A 20,469-nucleotide genomic window follows, 5' to 3' on the forward strand; every position below is an offset into this window, starting at 1 on the left:
ACTTGGCCCACATGTCTTGCCAACTGGTTCAATTTTTCTTTCGCAATATAGCCGTCAGACTTTAAGGAAATAGCCCCAAACAATACTGTTGAGGACACTAAGCTTAAGAAAACTTTCATCTCCAAGTACAAAAAACTGGTTTAAAAAAGAGTGATTTCGAAGTATCCATAAAATAAAATCGGAAAAGGTCTTTCAAATATTACAGCTTTAAATTTAACACTTATGATCACTATGCAGTTCATTTAGTTTGCATTCGCATTTATTCTTTTAAAGTAACAGCAGAAATCTTTTTATTGACTGAGGTGAAAGATGTAAACTATAAAAATATCACATGGTTAACCTGAAAACCTAAAAACCTTAATAAAATTAAAACATGGACAAACAAACCATAAAGCAGGGATAGAAAAACCTGCCAATCCATTCCAATTGTATTATGAAGAACGAAAACACTGCTCTAAACTAACATGATCAGCATGACTAATTGATAACGTGAAAATCTACCACAAACCGACTCATAAGCTCCAAAAGTCTTAAAAATATCGAACCCTAGCAACGCAGCCTTATAGAACAACATGGAAAAAATAAGCGAAAACAAAAACGCCGCTGAGTAAAAGAGGCAATACAATGGCGTCTATATAAAATTGAAAATATTTGAATAACAAGAACAATTACCTGGAATTATTCTAACAAAAGCCTGACAAACAGAAATAACATCGCTTCTTGCTGTTCCAAAAGAAGGTATCGACAAGATCTTTTTATTGACTGAGGTGAAAGATGTAAACTATAAAAATATCACATGGTTAACCTGAAAACCTAAAAAGCTTATTAAAATTAAAACATGGACAACCAAACCATAACGCAGGGATAGAAAAACCTGCCAATCCATTCCAATTGTATTATGAAAAACCAAAACACTGCTCTGAACTAACAAGATTGCCATGACCAAATCAGAACGTTAAAATCTACCACAAACCGACTCATAAGCTCCAAAAGTCTTAAAAATGTCGAACCCTAACAACGCAGCCTTATAGAACAACTTGGAAAAAATAAGCGGAAACAAAAACGCCTCTGAGTAAAAAAGGCAATACAATGGCGTCTATATGAAAATGAAAATATTTGAATAAGAACAATTACCTTGATTTAATCCAACAAAAGCCGCAAAAACAAAAATAAATAGCTTCTTGTTGATACAAAAGAAGGTAATGACAATAAAACCATTCTCTTTTTTCCATTTTTTAAAATTCGTAAACAGAACTTTTCTCATTACTTTTCTATCCTTAAAAATCTTCATTTTTGTTCCCACGCCTGTTAAAATTCAGTTAACAACTATTAGGCATCCTCAAGTTGAAAAAAACACAAAACACGAAGCACAAGCATAGTTAATGACAAAAATCGCACCTCTGTGGCTATACGTTTATTAAGAAATTTGAAATAAGAAACAGAATTGTCTTGTTATTCTTACTGCAGATCGCATTTCTTTAGATATATCACAAGGGGAGTAGGCACTGCATCGGGAAGTCAAACCAAAATTTTTGGTTTTCAAATTTCGTTGTTGTAAGTTCAGTGGAAAAACGGGTGATATTCCCATAGATACAGGATCACTCAGTACCCGGTTTCAAGCATACGCAAAAAATGCTCTACACCTATGAATCTTCCTAAATCATTGAGGGACAAAACCAAATTCGGCAAACATTGTTACACTATTTACGCTTATTTGGCTTAAATACCTCACACTGTAACACTATTAGGGGTTATTGCATTTGATGCCTAAATGAAGGACGCTTACAAGAGATCAGTTACAACATGAATTGATCCCAATTTAAGTTTTGAAAAATGCAAAATACCAGCCCTTCGGCAACTTGGCCCACATGTCTTGCCAACTGGTTCAATTTTTCTTTCGCAATATAGCCGTCAGACTTTAAGGAAATAGCCCCAAACAATACTGTTGAGGATACTAAGCTTCCATTCCAATTGTATTATGAAGAACGAAAACACTGCTCTAAACTAACATGATCAGCATGACTAATTGATAACGTGAAAATCTACCACAAACCGACTCATAAGCTCCAAAAGTCTTAAAAATGTAGAACCCTAACAACGCAGCCTTATAGAACAACTTGGAAAAAATAAGCGGAAACAAAAACGCCTCTGAGTAAAAAAGGCAATACAATGGCGTCTATATAAAAATGAAAATATTTGAATAAGAACAATTACCTTGATTTAATCCAACAAAAGCCTCACAAAAACACATAGCTTCTTGTTGTTACGAAGAAGGTAACGACAAGAAAACCATTTCCTTTTTTCCATTCTTTAAAATTCGTGGACAGAACTTTTCCTATTATTTTTCTATCCTTAAAAATCTTCAATTTTGTTCACACACCTGTTAAAACTCAGTTAACAACTATTTGGCATCCTCAAATTTAAAAAACCACAAAACACGAAGCACAAGCATAGTTAATAACAAAAATCGCACCTCTGAGGCTATACGTTAAGAAATTTGAAATAAGAAACAAAATTGTCTTGTTATTCTTACCAAGTCAAACCAAAAATTTTGGTTTTCAAATTTTGTTGTAAGTTCAGTGGAAAAACGGGTGATATTCCCATAGATACAGGATCCCTCAGTACCCGGTTTCAAGCATACGCAAAAAATGCTCTATACCTATGAATCTTCCTCAATCATTGAGCGACAAAAAAAAATCTTCAAACATTGTTACATTATTTACGCTTCTTGGCTTAAATACCTCACACTTTAACACTATTAAGGGTTATTGCATTTGATGCCTAAATGAAGGACGCTTACAAGAGATCAGTTACAACATGAATTGATCCCAATTTAAGTTTTGAAAAATGCAAAATACCAGCCCTACGGCAACTTGGCCCAGATGTCTTGCCAACTGGTTCAATTTTCCTTTCGCAATATAGCCGTCAGATTTTAAGGAAATAGCCCCAAACAATACTGTGTAGGACACTAAACTTAAGAAAACTTTCACCTCCAAGTACAAAAAACTGGTTTAAAAAAGAGTGATTTCGAAGTATCCATAAAATAAAATCGAAAAGAAAATGTCTTTCAATTATTACAGCTTTAAATTTAACACTTATGATCACTATCCAGTTCATTTAGTTTTCATTCGCATTTATTTCTTTGAAGAAACAGCAGAAATCTTTTTATTAACTGAGGTAAAAGATGCAAACTCTAAAAATATCAGATGGTTGACCTGAAAAGCTAAACAAAAACCTCATTAAAATTAAAACATGGACAAAAATAAACCATAACGCGGGAATGACAAAACGTGCCAATCCATTTCAATTGTATTTGGAAAAACGGAAACACTGCTCTGAACTAACATGAGCATGACTAAATGAGAACGTGAAAAACTAACACAAACCGACTCATAACTAACCAAAAAGGTCGAGAAGTCTTAAAAATGTCAAATGCTAACAACGCAGCCTTTTAGAACAACATGGAAAAAATAAGCGGAAACAAAAACGCCATTGAGTAAATAAGGCAGTACAATGGCGTCTATATAAAAAAATATTTGAATAAGAACAATTAAATGAATTAATCCAAGAAAAGCCTCACAAACAAAAATTACAAAGCTTCTTGCTGCTACAAATGAAGGTATCAAAAAGAAAACCATTCCCTTTTCTCTGTTCTTCAAAATTCTTTGACAACAACATTTCCTATTATTTTTCGATCCTAAAATCTACATTTTTGTTCCCACACCCGTTAAAATTCAGTAAACAACTATTAGACATCTGTAAGTTGAAAAACCACAAAACCCGGAGCACAAGCATAGTTAATAACAAATATCGCATCTCTGTGGCTACAAGTTTCATAAGAAATTTGGATTAAGAAACAGAATTGTCTTGTTATTCTTACTGCAGATCGCATTTCTTTAGATATATCACAAGGGGAGTAGGCACTGCAGACGGAAGTCAAACCAAAATTTTTGGTTCAATTTCGTTGTTGGAAGTGCAGTGGAAAAACGGGTGATCTTCCCATAGATACGGGCTCCCTCAGTACCCAGTTTCGTGCATACGCCAAAAACGCTCTACACCTATGAATCTTCGCGACAAAACCAAATTCTGCAAAGATTGTTACACTATTTAGGGTTATTGGATTTGATGCATAAATACTGCCCACACTTTACCACTATTTACGGTTAACGCATTGGATTCATAAATGAAGAATGCAAATATGCGATCAGTTAGATACCATGAATAAAACCAAAATAAGTTTTAAAAAAATGCAAAATACAACAACTCCTAAGGCAACTGGTACAAGTTGCTTTTTGCAACCAGAAACACTTTATCATGCTCGAGCAAACAACGCTAAGACAATTTGGTTTTAAATGAGTTGCAATAAACAAGTCGCTCTACAAATGCCCAGTTCCAAAAAACAATCGTCATTAAATTTCAGCACTTACCAAGGATAGCTGTTCAGAAAACTCTGATATTTTCTTATTCATAATGTACGCTGCTCAAGTCCACATTCCGTCTGTTTCGTTTTTACTCAAACAGCAAGAGGCCCAATAATCAAAAATAGGCTAGCTAGACCACCCAAGTTCAGCCAAAGGTCCTCGCATTTTGGATTAATTAGTTCACAGAATGGCATTTGTTGTTGTTAACCTTGAGTCTGCGAAGATGCAATAACATTTCAGATTTTCCAAAAACGACCATCGATAATCCAAAAAAATGAGGATGATCAAAACCTACCATCGCAAAGAAAGCAGAATACTCTTTTGAGATCAAGGCAACAATTGTTGCATTCACCTACATGCGCTTTTCAGACATTCAACAAAGATTATCAGAAGAGAACTCTTCTTCTTTCATGAACAACTTAGAAGACTATATTGATATACTGGCTGGTAATTGCTACACCGAACAGATCACTTGGATTATTTGGAAGTCCACTGTAGAATGAATAATTCTCAGTGCAAACGCTGGGAGAGTTGAGACGCTCCGTTAGAAGATGAATGGGAAGACGGGCGCCAAAATAAGGGAGCACTCCAATGAAACATCTAAACAAACAAAGAGAAAAGCGTAAAAAACTCAACGCGAACATCGTTTTCTTCATATGCATTCTGTAAACTAGTTGGCTGCAGCACTTCAATGATCAATAATCCTGACATTTAAGAAAATTCATACCTTTTTGAAACTTTTCCAGCATTTTCAAGGGAACGATACAAATGCCCCTTTAAAGTTTGAATGTTTATTGAACCGAATTCCGCTGGTCTTCAAATCATTAACAAACTGGCCCCACATGTGAATTGACAGGAACCGTAGACAGAAAACTGCATAAATATCTCAAACATTTTAACATTCTGAGAACAAATGCCATTTTTCATGATGCAGTTGGGTTCATGAAGGAACAATACGGAAAAACACCCGGCTATAAATACCCTTTGTCAAAATTTCCACTCCACTTTTTGTGTTGAAACATTTCCGTCCTTCTCTTCTGGACAATATTCAAACTAGCCCTTCGGTCTTACTTTGATGCGTTGCCGTTTAAGATGACAAGCAATATTAAGATAAATTTCACCTGCATATTTGTAAGCTTGCAGCTTCACAATTACTGAAGGCAAAACAGAAGCAAAAAGGTATTGCGGAAACTCTGTCGAAAAAAAACGTGTCAAAGATTACACCAGTAAAAACTGAGATTGATCATACCTCAGATGAAATCGAGCTGCCGATTGCAGCATCAAAACTGTTCAAATATTTTGTCGCTATATCAAAACAATCAATTCTAACTTACAACATCTCGGCCACCACCAAGCGCACATTGGTCATGGCAGACTCACTAGATTCTCAGTTGCAATTTGCCAGTAAATCTTTGAAGAGAATAATAAGGATGGCCAATGAGGAAATTGTGTGGAAGCATGGAAAAATCATTGGTATTTTAGTATTTTTTGTTCTGGAGTAGTAGTTTTCTTTTGGAGCTATTACAGTAGCCTTTACTTTCCGTTCATTAAAAAATTCTCAACCGAAAGACCCAAAGGATTGTAACTGAACCTCATTTGATGATGATGGTGGTTCGACTAAGTGGAAAACAAGTCTTTTGCAGATGTGCTCACGAACCAAGAACATTTATTTTATCCTGGCTTTGAAAAAACGAAAAGATGAAAACTGCATATTTGCTAGTAGATCAAACAGCATTTAATATCGAGCAAAAGGCGCACATGGAGAGTGCATAAAAACAATGGCTCAAAAAAGATAGATAACTGACATTATGTATTCACCGTAACAATCAGATTTATACACATTCTCAGGGAACAAAAGGCGAGAGATTTCTGGAAAAATCCTAATCTTCTAGTCACTCCAAAGATTTTTTAGGAAGTTGTCTACAGAACTACAAAACATGTAGCATTTCGGGGACTTTAACAAAAGCTCGCTTCTTTCCCTCAAAAAAATACACCAGTTTCTGAATCCAGCACATTATTAAGTTTTGAAGGGTGGATCAATTTAAAGCAATGAGAAAAAAACTACGATGTCGCTCGTAATCGCAACAAATAGTAGTTAATTAAGAAACAAGTAGTAAGAAAACTCACTAAGTATTAGAAACGTTCAAAAAAAATTGAGTTGAATCGAGTTTTAACGTAGTCTAAATGTTATTCCAAAAAGCAGGGACCCAAAATTATCAAATATAACGGACTAACGTCGGGCGAGTTGTCGGGGGTTGGATGAGGGGAGTGTTGGGGGACTAACGGCTCAAACTTTTCAGATTAAGAACCATGAAATTGACTCCAAAACAGTTTCAGTGAATCGGATATTTAGAAACAAGTCAGCGTAAGGCTCTATGAGAGCTGCTCAGCCGCTTGATTTCCTCCGGGCTTCACCTGTTTATCCCGTTCCCGACAAAAAGGGTCAGACTAAAAACATGTCAAGCGAAAAATCGCATAGAAAAGACAACAGGACTAATATAATTGCTACAATCTTTGTTTGAGATCCGTTAACAATTTCAGAGTCATTTGCAACAAAAATTTGCTCTTGACGGAATATTTTTTTCGAACTTTTGGAATGATTACATGTTTCGATTAAAATTTCTGTACATTCTTCAGAAACAAATATAATTATCCAGAATCCAAATCAATTTATCTAGCAAAAATGCAAAATTTTGTAGCTGAAATGATTCACAATTTAAGCGATCTGGCACCGTGAAAGGTCTAGAAAAGCGATAATTTTTAAAATTTTGAGCCCCATTTCCCCCCAGAGAAACGACGAAATTAAGAATGCCTCTTTGACGATTGACTCAGTATTAAAGAGGTTTTTAATGGTACCCCTTTTGTATCGCTTCGGAAAGGATATCGATCGGTCAAAATTGGCTTGACAAGAGAAGCCAGGGCAGCATAAAATTCCTAACTTAATTAAGTTTGATGAGAATTAATTAGAAGAGCCTCAGTTCAATTCTGTTTGCAGAGGCATATAATATGTTAGCAACTTCTCTAATATAAATCTTTGCTCTTGTGAGAAGAATACAGTGATAATCTATTAGTACCATGTAATAACAGTTGGTCAATGCAATTATAACTGAGTCTTTCATATTCAAGGTAAGTGCGTTTCTCTTCAAGTATGATCCGTCCAATTCTCCACTCACATTTACTTGGGTTGCCAGATATTTTTATTAGTGGGCTGGGCAATCTTGTTTATTTTATGAAGTTTTGAAATAGTTTGGGGAACGTAAGTGGCCGCTAGGAAGAACATAGTTCCAACTGACACCGCAGAGGCAAGATACAATGCACCCAAAAGCGGGTCCGCCATTTTTCGCTCGGAGGTGGCCATGAATCGAGAGGGCATTACCACTCGCTTTGCAGGGCTGCTCAGAAGAGCTCGTCTCAACTGGGAGCTGATCATTTTTATTATTTATATTTGGCGGTTGACAAGAACCAATCTGAAAATAACAACACTGTTTGACGGACCGCACTGTCTTTCGAAGAGTAATTGGCAATTATTGCTAAAATTTACTCGAAACGCTAGCCACTGCATGATAAGTTGACAGCCATTTTTGCTCTTTCAACAATCGACAATGAAAAAGTCGTGAATGCGGGGGGGGGGGGGGATTACAATGCGTACGAGTAACTGGTATTGAACAAGTAAAAAGTAGGAACGTAGTCTCTTTAGACTGTTTAACTTCCCAATTAATTGACTAATAGGGAAATCTAGGCTGCTATAATTAGTACCTAAGCAAGTCCAAAATTATAATTTAATTCATAGCGCTACTTAAGAAAATATTAAAGTCTCAGCAATGAAAAATGAGCGTGACAGGATTTGATCGATATTGTCTTGGAGCTATGAGTCAGTACTTATTCCATGACACCCAATTTCAAAAACAACGATGACATGCTTTTGTTGACAGTAGTCAACCTTGATTAAAAACAGGTCAATGAATATTGATGGTTCGGCCTAATGCTTATAAAATACTAAGTTAACATTTAACAGCAGTTTAGCAGGAAAGAACAATCAACATTGGGCAATTCACATTTACAGTATCACCAAGCTAACAGGAGCTAACGAAAAGTCACGAATTTCTCAAAATGCGACCAAGTCATTCTTCGGAAGCAATTGCTGCCCATTGTCGATGATCGACTTCATACAATTCCAATATCTCGATACCAGGAATCTCTCGCAATAGAGAATTGCACCACTCTGCTTCTGTACAAAAACTCAGATGGGATTGTAGGCATCCAATTTCGGTTTCTTAGGCACCCCACTTCCCGGAGTCCTGTAGGCCAAATCCTCGTCATCCTCGTCCTTGCCCTCTTCCGTCAAATCGAAAATAGGATCAGGCTGACTATCCCTGTACGCATTGGAAATCAACAAAGGATTCGACTCCGCTTCTTTTGCATGTCTCAAAATTGCACCTCTGGGATCGCTATCGTCGGGTACTTGCATCTGGAGCGCAATCTTCCTGGACACAAATTTACCCAATGACAAGCCAGCATTTGCGGTCCGACCACCTTTTGAGTTCTCCAAAGGCGGATCAGGACGTGACTTGTCATGTTTCCTGTTGATCACATCCTGAACATGAGGCATCTTCTTACGTCCCTCTTTGTACATTGGCAGAGCATAGGGCGTGATTGCATCTTGTGATATCATACCTGATACTTGCTTTATTTTACGCACTTTACCTGCAAATGATAGAGCACCGTTTCTCGATTGCTCTGCATCAAAATAAATTCGACATTCGCCGTTGGACATTCCAGCGAAAATTTGGTTCAACTTAGGGTGCCAAAGTAAACTTACAACACTACTAGGTCCGCATGATACTTCATCAACGAGTTCAAAAGTTTCCTTTGAGAAAAAACAAATTTTCCCTTTTCCATGTTCATTTTTAACTGAAGTTCCCGTTGCAACGATTCTATCGTCTGGTGAGAAAACAACTCCAGTCATTGGGTAAAAGTTGGACAAATTTTCAAAAGCGTGAAGAGGTTGTGAAAACTTTCGTATATCCCATAATTTCATACTACCATCCATACTTCGACTTGCAAGCACGTTTCCATCGCCCGAAAATTTAATGTCACTCATTTCAGATCCATTAGAATGGGCCTTCATGTTTTTAAATGCAGTATTCACTAAAGTAACCCTGCAAGTGTCCCATATTTGGATTGATCCATCGTTGCATCCAGCCACCACTAGCTTGCCATCTCGATGGTAGCAACAAGAACCAGGGTTTGTTCTCAGTCCATTCGAGCTTCGACATTTCATCAAGGCTGAAACAATTGCAGTTACCAAGTACGATTCCTGAGCCCATGATGACCTTTTCAAGGGGAGAAATACAAAGTTCAAGTTTAAATTTTCGGGCAAACGAGCATCAACGCTCAACCTTAGTGTGCTATGATTAAAAGATTTGTCCTCTGAACGCTTTACTGTGATTCAAATACTTGGTGTCTCGACAAATTACAATTACAGCTCTTAGAAAGAGTTTAAGGACGATGTGTAAAATGGGTAAATGGCAAAAAGGACTACAATGATTAGGAATAAATACAATCTAGTTAACCAAGATCTGTTACCATTTTGTATCAAAAATACTATACTCATAGAATAGAAATGAACGTAGTATGAATAGAAATAAACGTAGCCAGCAAAATGGAGGATAATAACCGCAAAATCAACCTGCCTGACAAAGAAGTCACTAAAACCAAGGACCTGCAATTCATAATAGATTCCTTTCAAGTAATATAGTCTCATAAATATAACACTTGGATGAGCTCTACTCGCTTTCATTTAGAGTTTACTTACTCAATTTATAGTTAAAAAGTGGGTGCAGAGGTTACTTAAGTGATTGTGAAGTCATGTATCCGCAAAAAACTAATCACACCGTTGAGCTAAAAATCTATATAGAATACAGTAACAAATGATGTAACGCACACAAATTCAACAGTAGAGTAGTAAAAGCCCCCGAAAGAAGATGGACTTTAGAATTCTTGATGCGATGTCATATGGCCTTAACAAAAAAATTAAAAGACAACTAATTAATTAAACTTAGCCGTACAAGTCCTGAATAACAAATCAAAGAATTGAACTAAATGATGACCTGATAATTAATATTTTACAGCAACATCAATCTAAGACAGTCAACGAAGCTTATGATCCTTTATGGGCAAAAACGAACAACGAAAAATGAAACCTAAATACAATTAGAAAATTTCCTTTTCCGGGCATTAGTCTTTAAAGAATGTTTAAAAACAACAACACTTTCTGAAAACATTGAATCTATGCATCTTTAAAATGAGTGCACAATAAAACTACTCTGCGGGAATCAACAACAGACAGAACAAAAAAAGAGGCAAAAATTAAAGAAATTGGCAAAAATAAGAAAAACTTTGAAAGCCAGCAGCAATAGCGCTACAAATGAAGGAAAGATCAGGTAAGACGAGGAAATCACTCAAACAAACCGAAAAAACCGATATTTCAGCCAATAAAAGCGTTAGCTAAAAGTCGAAGCCGATAGATTGACAAAGATTACACCGCATTAGAAGGCCCATAGAAACGGTTTTGTTAGACTAAATGATTAAACCACAAATAAACAAAAACTTGCTAGACTAAAAAAATCAATTTTATTATTCGAAAAGAAAACATCAAAATCTTAAAAACGACTACTAAGAACATAATAGACTATTATATCCACATATTTGTAACTAGTACCCGATGAAACCGGTCATGAGATTAGGTGATAAGACTGAAAAAAAAGAAAAGCAAATACTAACAAATCCAAAAAACTCAAAAAGTTTTTGAAAATGAAAAACGTATATGCGATAAGACGCAATAATTACGATCTGGAAAAATTATTATGGTTAATTTGCAACAGATGATGCTTGTCAAAATCGAGACTAAAAGATAAGACATCAAATTGAACAAAAAATACTAGCAAAAATTCGATTAAATGACTTGAAAACATTTAGTGCCAACGTTATAAAAGCGCGATCTTTAAACTGAAACAAAAACCAAATTAACAACCTATGAGACTCGTTCCAAATGAAATTAAATAGACATCAAAAAGTGCAAATACTTGCAAAAAATCATTAACAATTTTTGAGAACAAACCATGTAAAAGTCATGAAAAAAGAACAAGCCATAAACTCGAACTTTCAATTGGGTTCATTTATGCCTCAACAGTAACCAACTAGATCTGTCATTAATGACACTAAGTCATAAGAAAACAGACATAAAAAAGGAGCAAAAATCAAAGAGTAGAAAAAGTGAGAGCTTAACTCATGTACCGGATGCATGAATGCATAACATAAAATCAGTAATTGCAAACTGGTCCAAAAATTTAATAACATAGCCGGCAGATTGGACTGTCATTTTGATGAGATACATTTGCTCTACAGGGAAAAATCCCTAATGGAGCTTTTGCAAAATTAATATTCGATATTAAAACTCAAGACTCTATTACTCAGGAATTAGGGCATATAAGTTTGGCCCTACTTAGATGCACACTATTGACCTTTAATTAGTAAATGTTCATAAAACTTAAAGTTCCATAAGTGAGTTCAGAAGCCATTTTTTGAGTGAGGTAAGTCCGGCAATTGACCTAAAAGCAGAAATGACGTCACGAACACCAATTTTAACTGCAAGGCAGTAGAAGTCACTGAAGTCAATAAAAAGTCAATTCCAATAAGTCAGTGTAAGACGAAACAAAAATCTGTTAGACGGTAAAAAAATTAGGAGCGCAATAATAGCCGCTTGGAATTGCTGACGCGGCTATTAATATTCACTTATATTATTGACCACCAACAAGACAAATTGCCGCATGTGAAAAAACTGCTTTCAAAAACCAAAAATCTCCACTTTAAAGGTAATTTGAAAAAATTAACGCTTCAAACCTACCCGCTTTTTTCGACCCGGCTTTCTGACCTACCACATTTAAGCACAACTCCTTGGCGCATTGATAAAAAATTATTTCTCGATGCAAAAAGAACGTTTTGGAATTATTACAATTGATTTAATAATTTGTGCCGTGAATATAGATATGTTAGAATAATAGTTAAGAATAAGCACTGACTGAGCTTTAACTTGAAAATATGGAGGTGCTATTAACTAGAACTAGTAATAGAAAAAGTAAATTATCGATTGTGATAATTGTACTCTTGGTTTAGTTCTTATGGTGGCTTCAAAGAATATGGATATTGTACTTTGTTATATATACCCTTATGCATATGAAAAGACAGTATATGTCAAGAAGACAACATAGCGAATTTTTTCAGTGCCAACTTACCTTTATGTTCATGGCGTGCAGCGTTCTTATCCGAAATCCACGTTCTCATGGTCCCGTCATAAGAACAGGTCAAAAACTCATTCTTCACTTTCGGATTCCAAACACCGCAATTCAACATACTGCAGTGACCTTTCGTCCTTGCCATGTCTGCCAAATACTGGTCACCTTTGCAGCACTCAAACATCTCATGACCATCTCTATCAAATATTTTGGCTTGAGCACTGCCTGAACAAATTAAAATTTGATCACCACTGCAGGAAAACGCACATGAACGTATTTGATGGCACTCGAATGGCGTGAGAGATCTAAACGCACGCTTGTTGCTATCCATACCATTGAAATCGTACATTTTAATTTCGTAGTCAAAACCACCTGTCACTAATCTAGCCCCAGCAGGGTCCAATGCAAGAGCTGAAACTGTTTTCGTTCCATGAGTTAGGGAAACTCGATTAGAAATAGGAATGCGATCTTTTAAACTTTCATTCTCTATGACAGTTATTTCTTCATCCGAGCTGTCTTCGTCCTCATTAGCACTGCGGTTTTGTGATAGCGACTTTAGCTTTTCGGAAATAGAGTTTGCATTTGTTTTCACATTATTTGCTGTTGCGATTATTTGTGACGTAAAAGCGTCCGGCAAAGGTCCTATCAAATCGTTTTCCTCTTCACTCTCCGACTCTCCTGAAGTGCCTCCAGAATCAGAACTACTCTCTCCTTCACCATACCTTTTGCTGCCCGATTTGGATTCTGATGGTTGTGCATCGAAATCCAGCTTCACATTCGCTTCACCGCAAATATCCTGAGCCGTTTTTCGGGCTAGGGAAAACATTTCATTGACATCAAAAACACGCGCAGCCTTTTTTATATTAGAAGGCTCTGCATCGTTATTTAGGCTCATTTCAACTCGCTTTTCTCTTGATCAATGCCAATGTTCCATTTCTCTTACTGAAAAAGAACACTATTTTATCACTATCCAAAAATATTCGCCAGACGTATCAATTCCTATGAAAGTTTGGTAGTTAGGAGCCCAAAAGTAATAAGGCAACCTCAAAAATTTCAAGAGAGCAACGAACGTGAATTTTCCTTCACTATAACTAACAATTGAGCTCGCGCGAGACTGCGTAGCACCGATGCTCGAACATACGTTTCAAGTTTGTCAAAAAAATTTTCTTTGTTCTGCGAAGAAAGGCTCTTTTGTTTTCTATCAGCTTTGCAAAACTCAAATTGAAGCCATTTTTTGGAACAACATTGATTGCAGCTCTCTTTAATTTAAAAACTGAGGAAAATCTCAAGCCTCATTTTAAAATGACTTCAACAGATAAACCTCATGCATTGTCAAAAAATTTCAATAAAAAGCTGCTACTCAGAAAACTGAAGTTTGGCAAGAGCAACCATTAGCAAAAAAAAAATTTGCATTAGACAAGCATAAAAGTGAAGCGATCAGTTTACATGCCAGAAATAGCAAATAAACAACTGATTTTTTTCTCATTTAAATTTTAAGTTAAGATCCAGTTTAAAATTATTCTCAAAGAACTGCCATCGAATATCAACACATCATCGAAAAGTAAAAGTATATTATTTCAACTTTTGTCTTTTGGTAAGAACTCAGTTTAAAGTTAGTTTCAAATCGAAGAATAAGTACGAAATCAGTTTTTTAAACATTTTGCTTCTGAAAATTTGGTATTTCAATTACATAACTCTATTTTGATAACTCAATCAATTTTCAGTCCACTGGCAAAAATATGTTTTTAAAATCAACCAAGCCCAAGTTGCGAAGGCGATTGGAGTTGCATATTATTCTTTTTTCTCTGCTCTTCTTCTTAGAAAAACTCCATATGTGACCAATTCGCCGAATCACCCGTAGAGAACCCTTAATGAAAGCAATTTATGCCCGTATTTTACAGTAGTTTAGACAAAAAAAGTGTTTTCTATTTACACAAAACAGCTTTACCCGTTAATTTGAAATAAAAGCATAAGAAGGCCTGCAATAGACACTTATTTATATTAGAACTCTGAAAAAAATTCGACAGCATAAACATCGAAGCCAATTTAAGTCTGAAGGAAGTTGAGAAAATTTGTTTGATTCTTTCCTCAAATGGCTGCCTTTCCCACTGATGTTTTTGGAAGTCTTTTAAAGAAGTTCCGTTAATTTATTTAATACAAACACATGAATTGGGGGTTGTAATGAGGAACGTTTACATGGTATACTATAACTTTGCGCAAAACTTAAAAAAATCTGATTTTCTATTTTTCTAAAAACTTTGTCTAAGAGGTGAATTTTTTAACCATATTTTTAATTTTAAAAGGTTAAATTTTTGAGGTTAATGTTCAAACATTTTTTTCATCGTTCTGTTTACTTGAACTGTAGATCAATCGGACACCAATGGAGTGCTTAAATTTTATCGTCACTTGAACCGTCAGTAAAAAAAAATTCTCACATTGTCTTCTGTTATTCTCGCCTCAAATAAATATCTCATACCTATTGGTTTGACATTTCCAGCAAACCAGTCAAAACATTAATGAAAGAATAATCGCAGGCGATCAGTTTACATGCTAGAGATAGCAAATAAATAGCGATCAGTTTACATCAAGCGATCAGTTTACATGCCAGAAATAGCAAATAAATAACTGATTTTTTCTCTTTTAAATTTTAAGTTAAGATCCAGTTTAAAATTATTCTCAAAGAACTGCCACCGAATATCAACACATCATCGAAAATTAAACGTATATTATTTCAACTTTTGTCTTTTTGGTAAGAATCCAGTTTAAAGCTAGTTTCAGTTTAATTGTACTATATTTTGACAATATCTAATTTCGAAAGGCTTCAATTGAATATATTTTTTCAAATTAAACATTTACGTAACAAATCGAAAAATAAGTACGAAATCAGTTTTTTAAATAACTAATTAAAACTCATCAAACAGGTATCTGAAGAAAATAAAATTGCTTTCGGAACCTGCTGTTGAAAATTGTAAACCCCACACTCAATTATTTGCGTGTGTTTCAATATATAATTGGTTTACTCTATGCAAAACGTGACTTGTGTTTTGAAAATATAAAATTGAAAGCATATAACTGAAAAAAGGAGATTAATAATAACTATACAAAATCGTTTTGAAATGAGTAAAAATGCTAAGAAAACCTACAAAACCTGCGGTAAATTATAAATCTAAAGGCTTAGTGTTAACACCAAAACGCAGATTATTTTCGTTTCGGATAGAAATACGAGAGTCCGAGTTGTTTCAAGTGATTAGGTGCACACTTTGATTGTCTACAGCTTTAAAGCCATGACTCGTTGAACAACCACGCTCCTTAAACAGCACATTTAAGTACTTGCTTAGGGGCTCCTAGATGTTTTTGTAGAGAAAATTACTGGAAATTATAAAGGTTTCTGTTTCATCGCAGCGACAGTAAGTTTTTGAGCACAAAAAATTATCTCTCATCATCCAAATTTGTCTTTGAATAGACCGGGTGATCTCTTGTCTTCGCTTCTATATCTTGTCTTCAATGTATCAACTGTCGATATCCATTTCAATCTGATCATAATTGTCTTCATCGCAGAAAGAGAAAAAGTAGTACTTTAGTTGAAGCATAGGAGTTTACAAAAGTGGAGCATGAACAAACCAATTATTGGTTGCTTATGCTCGTTGCAAGACATGCTTCACTCAACTTCATATATCTCTAGCGACAGCTCGAGTGTCTGGAAAAATCAGTTGTTGAGAAACTTATCAACTTAAAGAAACGGTTTCCCGCACTAAGAGTTTAAATATTTCAGTTCCATTCCTACTGACCTGCGTTCTACATAGTTATTTATAAACACGTTTTGTAAAATCAACACTAGCCATCTGCTCGCCCGTGCTCAAGATGGATTTTTCCTGCAAGTAAAAAGGAAAATTTTACAGCGAAATATTAAAATAATATGGCCTCCAGACAAAATCAAAATTTGCTTCGATTGTGCAGGAGGAATTTCAGGAATCGGAATTGTGTGCTATGTATGCCACATATTTCGTTCATTAATTATGTTCTAAAGTAAATTTTCAAACGAAAAAATCTAAAATCAATCAAAAAAGTATCCGTAGAAAATAAGATTTTCAAAAACTCTTATTGAAATTTGAAAACACTATACTTAATTATTTGTATGTGTTTCATAATCTGATTGGTTTAATTCATACAAAAGTTTCATTGAAAAGGCGTTTTGAATATAACAGCGAATTGAAAACATATGAAACTGAAAATAGAAAGATGAGTAGTAACTTAACAAAAGCTTGGTGACATGAGCACCTTTTTCAGCAAATCTACGAAATCTGAAATAAACCTAAACTATAATTCCAAAGAATTCGCTTTAATACAATACGCTTAATTTTCTTTCGTATAGAAAGACGCGACTCCGAGTTAATTCAGGTTATGTGCATACTTTGATTCTCTACAGCTCTGAAGCCATGATTCGTTGAACAACCACGCCCCTCAAACAGCACATTTCTGTACTTGCTTAATCATCTAATCAAAATTAATCAAACAAATATCCGTAGAATATACAATTGTTTTGCAAAACTTCATGTTTAAATTTTTATGCCTTATAATAGAAAGGAATAACAGAATACAAATGCTGATAAAAAAAGGAGCAGAGTAATAACTTTACAAAATCGTGGCAAAATGAGCAACAATTTTAAGCAAATCTACAAAAACTCAATTGAAACTGAATCGAATTATAAACCTTAATCATTAGGTGACACCATATGCACAATATTTGTTTCGGATAGAAATACAGAGCCAGAGTTAAATCAAGTTATTAGTTGCATACTTTGTTTGTCTACAGCTCTCAGGCCACGATTCGCTGGAACTCTCAATTCAGTTTCCCCAGACAATAAGCTCTTAACTAAGCTTCCCTAAATGATCAAACTAAAAACAAAACCGAAAACTAATTGCCTGCGGAAACTGTAGAAAACTTTTGAAAAGACGCGGAAGAAATCTATTAATTTGCTGTTGAGTAGGTGCGGGCTGTTTTTTGTTGAGCAGGAGAAATCTGAGCGTAGCTGAAAGTTTGTTGTGGCGCGTAGGGGTATAAATAGGCTTTCATTGTAGGTAGAAAGGGGTGGGATCTGGGTGAGGGGGTAGGAGGCTTTGGTTGGGGATGAAGGGTTGTCTGGTGCTTGCATAGGGAGGCGGAGGACCCTTGGTGGGTCATAACTTCTAAAATGTAACTCTTGACCTTAAATTTTACCGTCAGTTGCTAATGACTTTACATTCGAAGCTGAGCTATTGAAGTCAAATGTTCGAGATCAGAAGTAAACCTAAAATAAAAAACATAACCGACTAACGTCGGGCGAATTGCTCTCAAACGACCGGCGAGCGGTTGGCTTTGTCAGTAGCTAGCCACGGGGGGGGGGGTCTCAACCTCTAAGAGCCACCCTTCACACCATAAGTATAAGTCTCCAAAACAGTTTGAGCTGAAACAGCTGAAAGGCTCTAAGAGCACTTAATGCCCGCTGGGCGCTACCTGTTTATCCCGTTTTTGAGGACGAAAAGTCAAAAGCGTCAGACGAAAAATCGGTCAAGCGAAAAATCGCATAAAAAACGACCGACAGGACTAATATAATTGCTACAAACTTCGTTTGAGAGCAATTAATCAATGATAAGAAAAAGTCGAAGTTCAAGTCGTGAACAAAGTTGCCAAATCGTGAACAAGTCAAAACCTCGAAACTGTAATTTCTAAACTATCCCTACCTTTATTAGAACTATGGCCAAACACTATTCGCCAAATAAAAATAGAGAAAAAGTTCTAAACTCGAACACAACTTTTTGCGTAGGGTAAGTTCAGGAAATTATTAGGGGCCTGAGGGAGGAGGGGTATGGGTTAGGTGGAGGGCCGCGGGGAGTTAGCAGGCGGGGGTCGGTCTGTAGTTTGATTAGGGAGGAGAGACAGTTATTGGACCAAAACTTCACAAAATGATAATTTTACCTGGAAACATAAAAGCGGTCTCTAATTACTATAAATTACAAACTCAGCCATTGTTAGAGTCAAAATTGCGAAAACAGAAATCCGAGTTTTTAAGCAGAAGTCAATGTTTGAAAAGAAAAGTCAAAGTTCAACTCACGAACAAACTTCCTCTAAGAAGAAGAAACTCAGTAGAGTTTCTGAAACGATTAGAAGAGCCGTGCAATCAGCTCTGAACTAAGCTTTCTTAAATCGGAAGAAAAAGTTTTCAAAGAAAATAATGATCAAAAAGTTGAAGTCTTGACCAAGTTGTCTCAGCTCAAAAAAAGGCCGGTTGAAAACCTGAAAAATTTCATAAAGCCGTGCAAGATAATCCTAAACTAACCCTTAGAATAATTGAAATTAGAATAATGAAAAAATAATTGCCTGATAAAATAGCAAAGTTTGAAATTTCACATTCAACTTTTTGTTTAGGAGTGTGAGTATATGGATTGCATGAGATTGGGCGAGGGCTGTGAGAGAGGCATGAGCTTGCAGGTGGTGCAAGGAGGGGGTTTGGTTGGGCGCAGCTAGGGGAAGAGGGTGTTTTGGTAGGTGCTTGGGTGCTGGTAGGTACAGGTGCTGGGGTAGGTTTACGTGGTGCAGGTAGGTAGGTGTGGTGTCGGGGTTAGAATAGGACCTTTATGTAAAGAAAACTTCTCAAATTGACCATTCGACCTTAAACATTACAAGCAGTTCCTAATTAAAAAATATTAGGAAGCTACGCCACTCGCTACTGTTAAAGTCGAATGTTCGATAACAGAGGTCAACGTTCTATATCAAAAGTCAATGTCCTAATAAAAAGAAGCCACATTTCAAGTCCTGAATTAACTTTCAGCTGAAAAAAAAACAAACCGGTAATAGCAAACCGGTAAAATAGCAAAACTCCACGTTGTGCGCCTAACTACAACGAGAACCTATTTATCCTCCTTCATACACTCATGTTCACATTAAATTTTGCGAAATTCCTTGGAGAGCCATAATTAAACATTCATTTAAAAAAATACTGGAACACTATTTTGTAAATATTCAAACATAGCTGGCAGATTGCCAAAAAATAGCCGCAATAGATTCTTAGATCGGCAGTCTAAAAAACAGTAAAAAAGACAGACCAAAAAAATTAATTTTTATTGAAGGCTGATCTGTTATATTTTGATTAGGTTGATTTGTATAAGAAAATTCTTTGATTAAGAAAATCTGTATAAGTTATTGCTGTCTCTATTAGCTGATCTCAAATAACCTTCATTTAGAGTGACACACACCCATTTGACCTTATCTCTTTTAATTAAAATAAAAGTCAATTTCAAAGTGAGGAAGTCATTTTTGAGAGTGAGGTAAGTCAAGTGTGACCAAAAATTTAATCACACGCATGAACAAAAAAACTCGCTCCACTAAGAGCGAAAAATGACGTCACACATGCAATTCAGTTGAAATTGCATGAACGAATGAACAAAAAGTGGCTGTGACGTCATATGGTCGTAACAAAAATCATGACGACGAAATAAAAAAAACATAGCAGGACAAGTCGTGACTTACAATTCAAAGAATTTTCATTGACTAAACAGAAAACTAGACATAGAACGAACTATGAATGGATTGGGAAAACCACTTAGAAAAAAATCCGATCCAAAAAATCGAAAAAACAGTAGAAATCAAAGTGAAATTGCCGCATGTGAACAAAAAACTGTTTCAACAAAAATTCGCATGCGAGAAAGCGAATTTTTGTTGAAACAGTTTTCTCACTCTACTTCAAATTTACAGCAAAAAATTTCACGCCGCATAA

The 20,469-nt window shown here is 35.6% G+C and overlaps 2 protein-coding genes across 2 annotated transcripts in view; both read right to left on the reverse strand.

Annotated features, from left to right (window-relative positions):
• The window catches only part of LOC142337685 (retinoic acid receptor gamma-like), a 497,928-nt gene that overhangs the window by 86,394 nt on the left and 391,065 nt on the right, over window positions 1-20,469 (reverse strand). The window lies entirely within an intron of this gene.
• Window positions 8,183-13,694, reverse strand: LOC142337682 (WD repeat-containing protein 70-like). The gene is made up of 2 exons (XM_075387117.1): window positions 12,716-13,694; window positions 8,183-9,707 (listed from the first exon to the last, which is right to left on the reverse strand). Exons 1-2 carry the CDS (start codon window positions 13,608-13,610, stop codon window positions 8,662-8,664), a joined length of 1,941 nt encoding a protein of 646 aa, XP_075243232.1. The 5' UTR covers window positions 13,611-13,694; the 3' UTR covers window positions 8,183-8,661.

The sequence above is a fragment of the Convolutriloba macropyga genome, chromosome 4, assembly GCF_964194025.1.
Source record: "Convolutriloba macropyga chromosome 4, txConMacr16.3, whole genome shotgun sequence".
Lineage (NCBI taxonomy): Eukaryota > Metazoa > Xenacoelomorpha > Acoela > Convolutidae > Convolutriloba > Convolutriloba macropyga.